A 14411-nucleotide genomic window follows, 5' to 3' on the forward strand; every position below is an offset into this window, starting at 1 on the left:
AATCCTAATGCCCCTTCAACAAGACCTAGACTTTGTGTATTTATTTAAAGAGTTCTTATGTGCTCATAGCAAGAATTAACTGTGAAAAAACAAAGCAAATGGTTAAAAGCTACATTTCTGGTCAAATCAGGTAGAATTTTTAAGCATTTCTTTGCATGATGTTAGCACAGGATAGGATATTGCTAATTTTGAAGAACTTCTTTTCTCTGTGTTATGCACACTTGCTTTGTGGCCAAGTCTACAGAAATATCTGACACTACTTCAATCACACATCAGCATTTGCAGGACATAAAAGAGACACTTGCACCTTTTGTTTAAATTCTACTGAGAATTACACTATACTCAGGAGATGGAAAGCTCAGAATTCCCAAATCCCTCAAGCAAAATGCCGCTCTTAATAATAAGATTGTCTTGCACTCCCAGAGCATTTGAAAGTCTATGTAAAATGAACTAACTATCAAAGTTCTACAGTATTGCAACTGCAAAAGAGTGCAGACATCAAACATTTTCTGTTCACATCTGCTGCACAAGCCTCTTTTCAAGGATCAGAGCTTCTTGGGAGTGTAGAGGTCTACAAACTTTTCAATATGGAAATTTTCCAACTCTGCTCTTAGGTCCTTTTCTAAAGGTAATGAGCTTGGGCAAAGATAAGTTGAATTTTCATTTGGCATCTTACAGGAATCCTAGGACATAAGAAAAAAGTAAAATATCAAGCCTGCATGACACCACTGGTTTTGTCATTTGAAAAAAAAAAAAAAAGAAGTAAATGGAGTTAAGAAATCTACAAATATCTCCATCTCCAAAAATCCAACCCATTCAGCTCAGACTTTCAGAAAAGTTCTATTTTTAGTATGAAATAACACATGTAGAATCCCATATACGCATATTCACAGTATTTGCTCTTTCCGGCAGGAAATATTTAAAAAATATTTGGGTTTAATTTCATTTAAAAAAAAAAACCAAAAAACTCCAAGGTTTGCTATTATGAAAGGAACTCCTTCTCTGAAGTAAGAACGAAACCTGTGCAATATTTTCTGAATTTCTCAAACTTAGAAGTCTGACTCCATTATGAAAAGCCATATTTGAGTCTTACACCGTTGATAAACTTCCTGTGCATATTCAATCAGGGTTTTTTCAATTTCAATTTGTAAATGTTGACAGCAAAGTTAGGTTAGTTAATACTTTTTCCAAAACATTGGCACATTTCCTAAATTCAGTGCAAGAAGGGTCAGAATAATATGTGATAACCAACAGTTAATGAGTTAACCAACAGAAAAATGAGTTTTCCTGGGAAAGTGAGGAAACTTGTCATATCCTAGTTATACTGGCAAGGACAAAGCACAGAAAAATTATATTGTTAGTTTTGAAATTAAAATATTTGACAAAAAAGCTTGCAGACAAACTAAACAGCAGCCTTGAAGTCCATTTCTAATTGATTTTACTTATTCACCAAAGGTATTGAAACAGTGCTATGAATTACTTATCCCTGAATGTGAGGGTGAAAGGTAACATAAAAAACCAGTTAGCTTCATCTGATTCAATGAACTCTTAGAAAATGTGCACAATAGCAGCCTGCAAAAGCTTTTCTTGGCATATTGTACTTCTCAGTTTTAAACTGAAGAACCTACAGGATGTTAATAAATTGAGTACAATAGTATATCTTGCTTTTAATAAGGTGTTTGTTCTGAAAGCACATTAAAGCCTCATTCAAAATGAAGGTGATAATGCACATGTATGGCAGCTTAATAATAAAAATCACACCTTTCTTTCTTTTCTTCTTACCTAGATCCTTCCCTCCACCTCTTTCAGAAGCTGCACATTTTTTAAATGAGTTGCCTGGTCAATAAGTAAAAAAAGTGTATTAGATGTCTTTAACATATTTGATTTTTCAGATAAAATGGAATGCTTGAAAGCCCTCAACAGTGATTGAAGGTGTTTCTTTGCTCTACTCTAAAAGCTTTTTTGGCAAGTTTCCAACAGTGAAGCACTTCACTGCACAGATGAGATCGGTGCAATGATTTATATTATAAAGTTACACTCCTTTACTGAAGATAAGCATAGTAAGAAGTGGTAAATAACCAGTATCTAAAGACCAAACACCAGCTCCTCCGTAGGTACACATTTTATATCTCTGCTTATAATCTTAATTCTGATTGTACTTACTCATCAACAAAAGCTAGCTCCTCTGTAGCTACACATTTTATATCCCTGCTTATATACAATCTTAATTCTGATTGTGCTGCTACCACTGTCTTCCTCTGATAACTCTCTAATCAGTTAAAATTCTTAAAGTGTGAAAAAGAAAAAAGAAATCAAGGAGTCCAGTATGATTAATCAATCACACTAACACTCACTGGTGCAATTTTCATACAGGATTGTATCAGATATATAATGGAACAGAAGCATGGATGAGCTGGCCTATGGCAGCCCCTATTTGAGAGGTAAATCAATGATTTCTAGAGTGAAAGACTCATCTGAGAGACTCCTGGAAGCTATAAAACTCCAGGCAAGGTAGCCAGTAACTGTACTCTTAAAAAGATTTCTAATGACTTGGATTTCTTTTTTTTTTCTAATTCCCTTTAAGATGTTTTTCTTTTATCTAGCTAGTACCTGCTAGATATTTGTAAACCAGAACGCACACTGAGACTTTTTATAGTAAGAATCCAAACATTAGGGGGCAGGATGCTGGGGACAGACAGGCAAACAGAGGGATCTTGTTCCCAGGAGGGAATGACAGACAAATTCTGCACTAATCTGATGAGGCTTATGCCACATCTTCAAAGAGGCTTCAGCATGGACATGTTCTCAGTAGATTTCTGCACTTAGATGAAATTCGATGAAATTCTCCTTACTAATGATGGAGATCCTGGGAAGCTGAAGTCAGTGTGTTCCAAAGGCTGTAACTATTGTGGCTCCTGTCTCACTATGAGAAATACTACAGAGAACTGCAGAAATGTTTGTTCCAGGAACATTCACAGTGAATTTCCATGACTCCAAAAGGTGTAAGTGATTTGATAAATATCAGCTAAACATCAGAACAACCCTTAAACCCACCCTATTTCAGTAAACAGAATGTATCCTTATTTACTCTTTACCTCACCTTCTTATTACTCTCAGAGTACACACACAGAAACTCATGCCCTGGGTAGAAAAATATCCAAGTGCAATCACTGGAAGAAAAATGGTACTTAATTCCTTTCAGTGAGATAGGGCACACTTAATTTAAATTATACACAAATGAAGGCTACAGGTCCCAGAAGAGGTGGCACACAGCCCTTCAGAGAATAAAATATTGCCCTCCCTAGAACCTGTCAGTTTTAATTGATCATTTGGATGGGGTTTTTTCAAATCACAGAGGCTTTAGAAATGTGAGGCATGATCCAAAATGAATCAAAATTAATGGAAGATTTATTTCACTCAGTTTTGGATCAAAGCTCTGTGTGAAGACACTGACAGGTTTGATACTTTGCCTGTGTTTAGTGTTATAACTTTCAAAAAATTATAAAGTGTAATTTAGTATTATAACTTTCACAAAATTATAAAGTATCCATGACTTACTAGGAAAGGATCCCACACCTGGTTCCCTGCACAGCAGCTCTGGTGCCAAATCTCAGCTGCATTTCTCCCAGATGCTCTTTGCACAAAAAAGAATTATCAGAGGTACAAACCATGACAGAACTGAATCATATCTCTGAAGAGATGAGAGAAAAAGGATTCTAGTTTGTTTTCTTCACAGAGTTTTCCTTCTTTCAAGAGACAAAATATGTTTGGTAAACTGCTTCTTTACAATGAAAGCATGCCAAAGCTGAAAGTTTCATGGTTTGTTTGTTTGTTTTCCAGCTGAGGCTTTTAGGATACAGTGTTTTAGCACTGTTGTAGCATCTACAATAAACTACAGACAGTCCTGAAAATCTTCGAACTGCAAGATACAACAGACACCTACTACTGCTCTGCTCTGGTAGGTCACCACTTGGATCAACTCTGGTGATAGGAAACCTGTTTTATCTTACTTATCCTTTTCATCTTTTGTTTCTTTGCTGAGCAACTTTTCACTACAGTTTTATGCAGCCAAAATTTCTACTAGAAAAAGATAAATAAATAAAACTACAATTCCAAAGTATTATTCCCATGACCTTTTGTACATGAACACCACCCTACATATTATCATTGGAGAAAATGTTGTCTAAAAATTACCAAGAGGTAAAAAACATTATTTACACAGAAGAAAATAAAATTACACTACTGGTTAAAAGATAAAGCATATTGAAAGAATTTTTCATGTGGCATTTTTATATGATAAATAAGTCTTAAAAGTTTGAGTTTCAGTCTCCATATAAATAAGTGGATGTTAATAGGTCATGCATACAGACTCCCCTTTTAAAATACCAATGAGATGTCCCTTATGTTTTTACATGTGTAAGTACAATTAATCCAGCAACCCAACTGGAAACAAAATTGCTTTAGTTAACCAACCATTGCAAGGCAATCAAGTGTGGTATCAAATGTAATTGTAGAAGATTCATTTGGGGAATAACAGCAATTACTTCACACAGAATTTTCCCTTTCATTCTTTCAGCTTGCATATATTTTTTTCATGAGTCTCTATCTCAGAAAAATAATTGGACGATCACAACTGTCAAAAGCATCCCCCTTTCAATCTGTAGTGTACAAGAAATTTCAAACTGACAAGGCTGTTTCATTTAGATTTATTGGTTTGTACCTCTGAGTTGTAACTGCTTTAATCTAAAATATTCAGGCTTAATTCCTGCAGCTGTACAGGCAGCTGGGGAATGGGCAGTACCAATGCAGTGGGAAACAGAGAATGGGATTTCTCCATTTGCCTGAAGCTAGGCATTTTTGATTTGCCTTCATTAACTTCACAAATATTCTCTAAGGACCTAACAGTTTTCTAACAGGTAAGTATTATTTTTGGGCCATACAAGTAAACTGCAGTTCAACTGTTTTAAATAACTTTGTGCTTCATCAAGAAATAACACTTTACAATCCAATATTTCTAATTTTCCCTTTTTTGCTTAGAAGATATTTGATATTCCTAGTTAATATTATTAATATTACTTTGAATAACTTTGTACCTTTAGTAAATTATTAATCATTTCCAAAAGTATTTGTCTATTTAATTGTCAGTGAAAAATACCCATATCCAAAATTATATTTTTTCTTGTCACTTAGTTAGAACTAATGGTAAATATGTAAGATGCATGCTCTTAACTCATTTTAGATTTCCAAAATATCTCTGGGAATAAATATGTTTTTTTCCTTGTAGAAGCTTATTTCAAAAGACCGTATCTAAGATGCTGAATTTATATTATAGGGTGACATTAATCTGAAAATTAAATCTTTAATGCTTGCAAGTTTCTTTTGCCATCACTGTGCACAACCCACTCATATTTAGAGTAAGGTGTTAGAACAGGCACCCTGGTGGTTTTTGATTGACACATCCCTTGTAGCTCTGCACAGACCTTGGTCTCACAGTCAGCCTTCTCTGCCCTTTCTTTTTTGCATATGTTCCACTCAAGCCAGCCCATATACACTTCCCCAGGAGGAATGCTTGGGATATTTTCTCCTGAAAACTCCATAGGCTTTTATTCATCTGCAATCTGACTGTCAAGGACATTGCTGATCACAAGCTCATTAGAAGCAGAAATAGCTTGTCCCATGAGTTTCATTCTACAGTGACTCATGTGCAATGCTGCTGGAAGGGCTTTCATCACCCAAACCTAAATCCTGGATGAGAAATTAACCTCAGTCAGCATCATATAGACCATTCATAATGCTATCAGAAGAGCTTTAAGAACCTTTAACTGAAGAAAGTTCTACAGCCTATCTTCTATTTTCCATCAGAGCCATTAGGAGAATGAGTCTTCCAGTGAAAATTAAGTTTATCATAAAGATCTGTGTGCAAACTAATTTGAGCAGGCATTTTCTAAAAAGTAGGCCAAAAAAGAAGAAAGATTACTTCTGGCAAAAATGGAACAAATTAAATTATAAGAGGCTTAATACATTTATTTGAAATTTAATTGCATAACCTAATGTCAAGGTTATTATATGGTGCACACTGTTCTGCTCCAAATTCAAAACAGTGAAGTACAATATCAGCTTGCAGTTACTTTATTATAAATCCAACTGCTTTTTTTTTTTTTCAATACTGACCATAGCATTTCTCTGAACTACAACATCAATATAAAATCACATTTCCAAAATATTTTGAGATGTCTCCTTGGAAATGAACTCAGGTAAAACCTGAAGCCTCTTTTCTATGACTGACTTGTACTGTGAAAAAAAAGATACAAAGAAAAACAAAAGCTGAGGCGGTGTTGACATGATGCCACAATATAGTGCAGAAGCAAAATGATTAGAATGAGATTCTGACTGTATTCACACAGCTCTGCACTGAGTCCATCAAGCCTGCAGGTTTTGTTTTCCAGGCACAAGAGAGACGGATTAGCAGAAAAGGTCGCTGCAGCATTCTTGTTCCAGCACCTCCATGGAATATGCATTGTGTGTTTTGCTGCGTGTTGGAGGCTGTGCCTGTGCAAAGAGCACAGCTAAAAGCATCCAGGCTGTGTCCAGACTCTCTGTACTCCTCAAGTCAGTCACTCCTCCCTGAATTACATGGCCTGACCTCACCAGCTTTTTTGTCTGTTTTCAGATCTTCAAGTGCCTGAGTAACACTGGATCAGAATGAACATTTCTGCTGGGTTTGACTGGGTTAGAACTAATTTTCTACATAGTAGCTAGCAGGAGCCATATTTTGGATTTGTTCTGAGAAAAGTGATAATTCTGATAATTCTGGTGTGGTTTTTAAAATTTATTTATTTTTATTGCAGAGGAGTGTTTTTGTGCAGCTGAGGCCTTTTCTGTTTTTCACAGTGCCCCACCAGTGAGGAGGCTGGGGGTGCACAGCTGTCCCCAGCTGACCCAAGGGATATCCCATGCCATACAGCATCCTGCTCAGTGTATAACATGCAGAAAGGAGAAGGAAAGGGGTAGAATTTTGGAGGGATGGTGTTTGCCTTCACAAGTCACTATTAAGGGTAAAGAAGCCCCATTTTCCTGGGGATGGATGAACACCTTCCTGCCCATGGGAAGTGCTGAAGGAATTTCTTGCTTTGCTTTGCTACTCCATGCAACCTTTGCTTTGCTTATGAAATTTTCTTTATATCAGCCCATGAGTTTTCTCATTTTTACTCTTGCAATTGTCTCCCCTGTATCCTGACTGGGAGTGAGCAGGTGCCTGTGCAGTGCTTACTTGTCAGCTGGGGTAAAACCACAACAACATTCTTAGAAAACCACTGTGCATTTAACTGTGTGCAAAGTGATTCTCAGGGATGTGCAAACACAGTCCAGGTTTGCAGCAGCATCATGTAAAAGCACCATCTGCTTTTATTTCTGAAGGAACATGGAATAAAGGCATAATAAATAATTTTGACACTTAGCCAGGAACTATAGCCTAAAATTAAGAGGCTTATAGTCATGCAACAAAATATTAATTTAGCCAAATTGGTAATTAAAACATCAAGGTTGTACATTTTAAAATCATGTCACTTATTTTTTCAGTAAAGCCTGAAATGAATAAAGAAGATAATTTAATGTTTGGCCAGGTTGGGGCCTCTTTCAGCAGTACTAGAATACAGAAAAAAGAGATGCAGTTATTAAAATACGGAAAGAGATTCTATAGAAATGTCTATGACTCCCAACTCATGCAGATAACCAAATCCTTCTGTATTAAGCTTTTCTTGCTTGGATTTTTTTTTGTTTGTTTGGGTTTTTTGGGTTTTTTTTTCTCTTTACACAAGAAAAAGACAACTTGTAAAACTCTTTTCAATGATTCTGTTTCAGTGTTTGGAATAAGCACTTTTAACTGATAGCAACCATCACTCAAATGTCTTCTCTGTAATCATTCCTTGTCTGTCAAAACAAACAGATGTCTTGAGTACAACTCAGAGCTACATCCCTGGTCTGTGAAGCTCCCTATGAGCTTCTGAAGGGAAAAGTTCATTTTATTCTCTAGACACCCTAACTGAGACTCTGTTTACTGAATTAAATAACTGTCTATTCATAGTCAATAACCCCTTCTGTAGTAGATACACAAACAACATATTTGTAAGACTACAGTTAACATTTAAAAGAGGAAAAATCCAAGAAGGTTAAAAAGAGAAAAACTGAAGCTTACCCCAAACTCATCCCTCCACTGATGTGATGCTTGGTACTTCTCTGCTTCTTTAGCAAGGCGCTGAAGAACAAAGAGAGAGAACATAAATTTTAGTCTTTACTGATTCTTTACATAAAAAAAATCTTTCTCATTTACTTTTTTCCTATGCATATCTTTCTCCAAAAATTTTATATCTATGCTTTTTTCATTTGCTTGAAAATATATGCATTTGAGTAAAGGTGAACCATCTTATCTAAAAAAATTTATTTTCTGTACTAATTTATATTTAAGTATCATTCACTCCAATATAATTTAGGAAGTTCCAGTTAAGTTCAAAATCCATCAACATGCTGCTGAAAATACTCTCTCTTTACACACACTACCTTGTCTTCTGTGCATTAATTTAATCTACTATCTAATGACAAGTACATATTAAAATATTAAAACACCATGTTATGGACATTTATTTCTCTGCTATATCATTTAGCTTCAATTACAGAAACTCCTGACAGCCCTGTGATTATTAGGGATACATAAAACGTCAGTAATTTGGGACTGGCTAGAGTCTGATCTCATGGATTGAATTAGCAGCTGGAGAGTATCAAACATGTTCCTAGAGGGCATTCACCCACATTTAATACTTTGAATAAATCCAGTCTTTTCACTTAGCCCCACAGAAAGAAAAGCACTGGAATTTGCTCTTTCAAATCAATCTCTTGTACAGATACATTCATTAGATTGAATGATGTGTTCCTCCTCATACAAAATTTGAAGTCTGAAAAAAACCAAAACCTGTTTGGACACAATTCTTAGGACTTCACTACAATTTTGCAAATAGAATTTGCCAAGGTTATGCATGTTCTCCAGCAAAGCTGCACACTGATCCCCCATCCCACAGATGTACCCATCCCTAAAGCAAGCCAGCTCACCCTGAAGAAGCAGCCACCTGATGTGAATGCAGTTCATGTGGACTCAGCCATGTCCTAATTGTTGAGTGACTTACTTTTAGACATAAATTATTTTACAGCCCAATAAAAATTTTAGCAACTGTTTTTAGGAGTCGTGGTCCCTTTCTAGGAGACACAGCCTCACTATGTCCACCAGATAAGTAGGGATGAAAATGCGTACTGTGTAACAATAAATCTGATGACCCTTTTGTCGCTATAGGACACGAAAGAACACAAGCTCACACTGCTGTTCTCAAGGTGTAGAAAAAGGGAAGTTTATTTTCTGACTCTAACATTTATAGTTTTCTGAGAGTGACAGTGGATTGGAGGGTGACAGTGCATCTCTCCAATGACACTGGATAAACTAACAGTCTATCAACCTTCTCTTCCTCCATTTAGGAATGCAAAACAATGAGTTATTCACAGTAAGTGTGTGAGAAAGTTCACTACAAGAATGTCAACATCAGAAGGCTTAGAAAATCTTAAAAAACCAGGGTGACACCCTTTTAATATTCAGACCAATCCCTACACAAGATGAACTGGTGTCTAAGTCACACTTTCAGTTGAGTCACCTTGTCAGTTCTTGCCAACAGCAAAAGGAATATGACCAGAAAGTCCAGAAAAGCTGGAGTTCCAGAAATGGATCTGTCAGAACCTCACCTCAGACCTTGCCACTGCCTGTGCTGCCTTATCCCCTGAGGGCAACCCTTCTTCCTGCTCTAACACCTACCAGGATGATTGACACATTTCAAAAATCAGAACTTAGGATCTTTGCCTTATTTTTAGGTTTGAAATAATTCTTTAAAACCAGAAAAAACGTCAACTATGTCCTCTACTGCCACAAAATGTGTCCCCATTCAGTTGTTCTATTGTCAATTCAAATGATTCCTATCTAAGAGAAAGCTACCAGCATCTTACAGGCACTGCTCACTGGAGATGCACCACATTAACCAAAAAAATCTTATGATATAATTTCATATATTATATTGGAAAAAAGAACAGTCCAACTCTCTCTTGACTGCACTGGATAAACATCTACAGCATTTCATTTTTTGCTAATACACTAGAACAACTTTGTTCATTAAGTTTATTCACTTAATCTAGCCCATTTTATATCTAAATTTGCATATCCTTTGATAAATTCAAGATGATTAAGTCAGATTGTAGCAAAGCAAGATATAACACTTGCTACATGTGTAAATAGCTGCAGTTAACACTGTCCTCAGATTTCCTTCACACTCTGCTCCATTGCCTTAAGGAACTCTGAGAACCACAAAAGACAGAAGAACCCAAATGCACAAAATGATAGATGGATTATGGAGAGAAATATACACTCATCATTAACACCACTAAGAATTTTCCATGGAAAGAACTGAGGACATGCTTGAAGTTCCTCAGTTCAAATGGTAGATTTCTTAGCTAATCTGCACTATAAAGTGAAAACACTTAAAGCAAATTAAAAAAAAAAAAAAAAGTTGGTTTTGGTTGCTTTCCCTTGTCTCAAATGAAGGGGAAAAAAGAACATCCCTCACAAAATTATAATCTTATTCTCCTTTAGAATTTTGCAGTCAGGCTTCAGCTAGAACCCATCCTAAGCAACCTTCTAAAGTAACAGTACATGCAATATCTACAACGCTTTATATCTTAAAATAGCCTCCAAAATGAGAGGCTGGCATTCAGGGCATGTGTACAGAGCTTTGTTAATGGTGATCAAGCTCATATGAAAGTGCAAGAAAACTGTTTAAGAAATAGTAATAACCAATGAGAAAACAGTTGTTCCTTGTGCCCTAGAACCCCAAACCTGATCCCATAATGAAAGTACACATGACAACAAGACAGGATCACACATATAGGTTCCAGCAACGGGTTGAGATACCTTTTTGATTTCTTCATCACTGCTTACCTAAAGAACCTTTTGCTCTACTGTCCAAAATCAGTATTTTTTTGTTGATGTTCCAGTTATTTGATCAATTAAAAAAAAAATATCTGCAATGTATCCAATACTTTAGCTGGAATGTATATTTAGGATGTACCTCATATTACCCTGTGTCAACACTCCTTGGCCAAAAATAGCCAGGCAGTTAAGCAAACTCAAGTTACTTGTGCTTTTTATTGTGACACAAGGAGACTAATTTTTCATCTCAAAGAAACCATGAGATTCCTGCTTCCTTTTGAGGTATGCAAATGTCAGGTCTGGCCTTCCCTGTGTTGATGGAGGAATCTCTTGGGAATGCTGACAGAGAAGCTGCACAACAGCTGGCTGACACCTGGAGCTTCCCATTTTCCTCTCATTACAATGAGGGTGTAATAAGGCAACAGCTTCTTTAACACCATGACCCACTGCAGCTCCCTGCAGGTTTCTCCAGCAAATACTAAAATCCTGAGATATTAATTTTTATGTGTAAGAAAATAAGAAGAAATGGTTTTAAACAATATTCTTGCATATTATCCTTTAATAATTTCTTCCTCCATGCTCTCTGTATTGCTTGCTGTATAGATGAAAGTTGTGAGATGTTTTTATGCCTTGAACATACCTCTATTTAACAGCATTTTTTGGATACAGAGTATGAAAAGAAGAACAAAATTAAAAATGGAAAAAAGAAACAAAACTAACATGTAACAGAAGTGTTCTGGCTTACTTCATTATATTCAAAGAACCCTACTTCGTGCAGTCTGCTGGAGAGCACAGATTTACTCTGAATTAGTAAATAAATTGAGGAAACACGACCAGGGAGAGAGGGCTGCAAAGGCTAACAGAATGCTGCAGCATCTATTCATGTCCTTTGGAGGATGCCTGACAGCTGTGTGATGGTGCTTTTAAAGTAAGGGATCAGAGGGGCTGCTGCCAGATTTAGCCAGTGTGATTGACACAGTAGCTGATGGCAAATTTAAGGTGCTTGGAAACACTTTGATTAAACATGCAATTTGTTTACTAAATTTTCCTAGATTAAACAATTACTTCTATGTATTTTTTCATTAATTTTCAATTTTTTTAATTATTAATGATAACAAATTTCTCCCTTTTTTTTTTTTTTTTTCCTTAGTAGGGTGCAGTGCTCATTATTTTCAGGAATTTCCAGAATACTTAGCTCATTAATAAAAAATTAAAAAAATATCTGTTATAAATCAGTCACTGCTCACAAATAAGTATTTTTAATCAAACTTTAAAAGGAGTCAAGAGGTATCTGCCACTAGATTTCCTTATATGTTTCAAAGAGAAAGGTTATCTTCAAAGGAAAACAGCTATTGAAAAGCCAGATAAGGTGCAAGTGTTAATTCACTCCACCAGCCTCGGAATCTTTCTTTAACTTTTAAAGGGATTATAAAAGATTATACACATACAAACACACACACAAATAATAGAAAAGGAAAACAACTAAAAAAGATCCAAAACCCAGCTGCTTGTCAATCTCATAACCCTCTATTTCCAAAGGTCTTGTCCCCAGTTTCCAAGTTCATGTTCCTATCTCTGAAAGGCAGCCTTTGATGCAGCACAGACAGCAAGAATCTTTATCTGATCTGTAAAGATCAACTCCCTAGCAGGCCTATTTATCTTCCAGCTTTCATTATTCTCACATTTATGTCATATTTTTATCTCCTCCTTGCCAGCGCAAGATTCTGTCAGCAAACGGCCCAATTAAATTTATATTCAGTACAATTAAATCATTTTCTTTTGTGTTTCCCATTCTCCTTTAAGTGTTTTATTTGAAAATAATATTCAACTACTTCTTGATATATTAAGTTATTATAAAATGTGTAATCTTAAGAGTTAATAGATATCAGTAAACTCACAACTTTTAACACACAAAATTCAAGAATTTTTTAGGTTATTTTAAGAAAATAAATACCACGGGAAAATATGTCAATATCAAGCTCATAAAGAGCAACATAAAATACAGAATGACCTTCAAGTCCCAATTGTAAAATATTATCCAAATACTCAAACCTGTTCTTGCATGAACAGCACAAAAGCCACAAGAACTACATGTAAAAGTGGTTTAATACATAGTTTTCATATACGTGTCTGAAACACAAATATTTTTCTTCCATAGCTGATTATGAATTGGATATGAATTACAAGATGAGGGAGAGATTCTGTAAGACTCATATATTGGTGTCGGAAGTGTCAAGTGCCAATAACAGTCTGATACTGTTATTTCACTACAGGTTTAATACAGACTAAGTCCAAAGGGTTACATTCTCAGCTCAGTAAGCTGTTACATTCTATATTAAAAAAATTAAAACTATTCTCTTTTACCTTGATTCTGTTTTCTTTACATGCATAGCATATGTTATATTTTCACAGGAATTTTTGGTAATGAATTATCCAATACCATGAGTTACCCTATTGAGTAATTGTACCCAATTGTATAAAAAGATCACCCAGGTTGTCACACAGAGAGTTTGAGCTCAGCAAACATCTGTAAACTGGAAGGTCAGCAACCCAAAAGTGAGCAGAGATGTGCTAAAGATGGCAAGACCATAATCCTCATATAAACACATCTACATTTATTTTCTTTTGTCTTATTTTTATACTTCCAGTGGGGCACAGAAGGAGTTAGTAGAGGCTGAATACCCTTTTACATATTATTTATAAATGTATTCCCTAAATGATCTTTCTAACAAGTGGGCACTGATAATAATAATCACCAGAAAAGCTGATCTAGATTTGATGAAGCTGAAGCATGTCAGTTTGGATAAGACAGTCCCAGCCATAAAACATTGTCTTAGATTGAATCAAAGACATGCTCAATTATGGTGATTTGAATTGTAACCACAAGTTTTAATGTTTCCTCTTTCAAGTAAATTCATTGGCTGTTAAAAATGTTGTGATCACTAACACTGAAGCACAGAATTTCCCATGATAATTTATATTTCCCTATGTCAAATAAGGACTTTTTTTCCTAAGCTTTGCTGTATTCCATTATATAAATGGAATATATATAATATCTAATATAATAATCTTCAGCAGAAGGGTAACTAGAACTTTAAACATATTTTTGAGAATATTTTTTTAATATAGTGACCAAATATAATTTTATGGGTGGTTTTTTTTTTTTTTGTGATTTTTTTTTATTTGTTTGGGGTTTTTGGGGTTTTTCTGCTGATCTGCAGCTTGGTTATATTTTAGGTATTTACACTGCAAAGTCACAGCTTCTCCTTACTCTGACATCTGCTGTGCCACATGATGGTAATGTGATCTGTGCTCTGTTAATGAGGATCTCTGAAGCACATAAGGTCACAGAATAACTGTGTTTATATTGGTCTCCTACATTCCATACAGAAAGTGT

At 35.5% G+C, this 14411-nt stretch overlaps 1 protein-coding gene across 3 annotated transcripts in view; it reads right to left on the reverse strand.

The window, feature by feature from the left end:
• Positions 1-14411, reverse strand: part of CACNA2D1 (calcium voltage-gated channel auxiliary subunit alpha2delta 1) — a 375032-nt gene that overhangs the window by 194631 nt on the left and 165990 nt on the right. For all 3 annotated transcript variants that reach the window (XM_064702957.1, XM_064702956.1, XM_064702958.1), the window contains exon 4: positions 8195-8254. In XM_064702957.1, coding sequence (XP_064559027.1) covers positions 8195-8254 — 60 coding nt within the window. The remainder of the gene's footprint in view (positions 1-8194; positions 8255-14411) is intronic.

The sequence above is a fragment of the Zonotrichia leucophrys genome, chromosome 1A, assembly GCF_028769735.1.
Source record: "Zonotrichia leucophrys gambelii isolate GWCS_2022_RI chromosome 1A, RI_Zleu_2.0, whole genome shotgun sequence".
Classification (NCBI taxonomy): Eukaryota; Metazoa; Chordata; class Aves; order Passeriformes; family Passerellidae; genus Zonotrichia; species Zonotrichia leucophrys.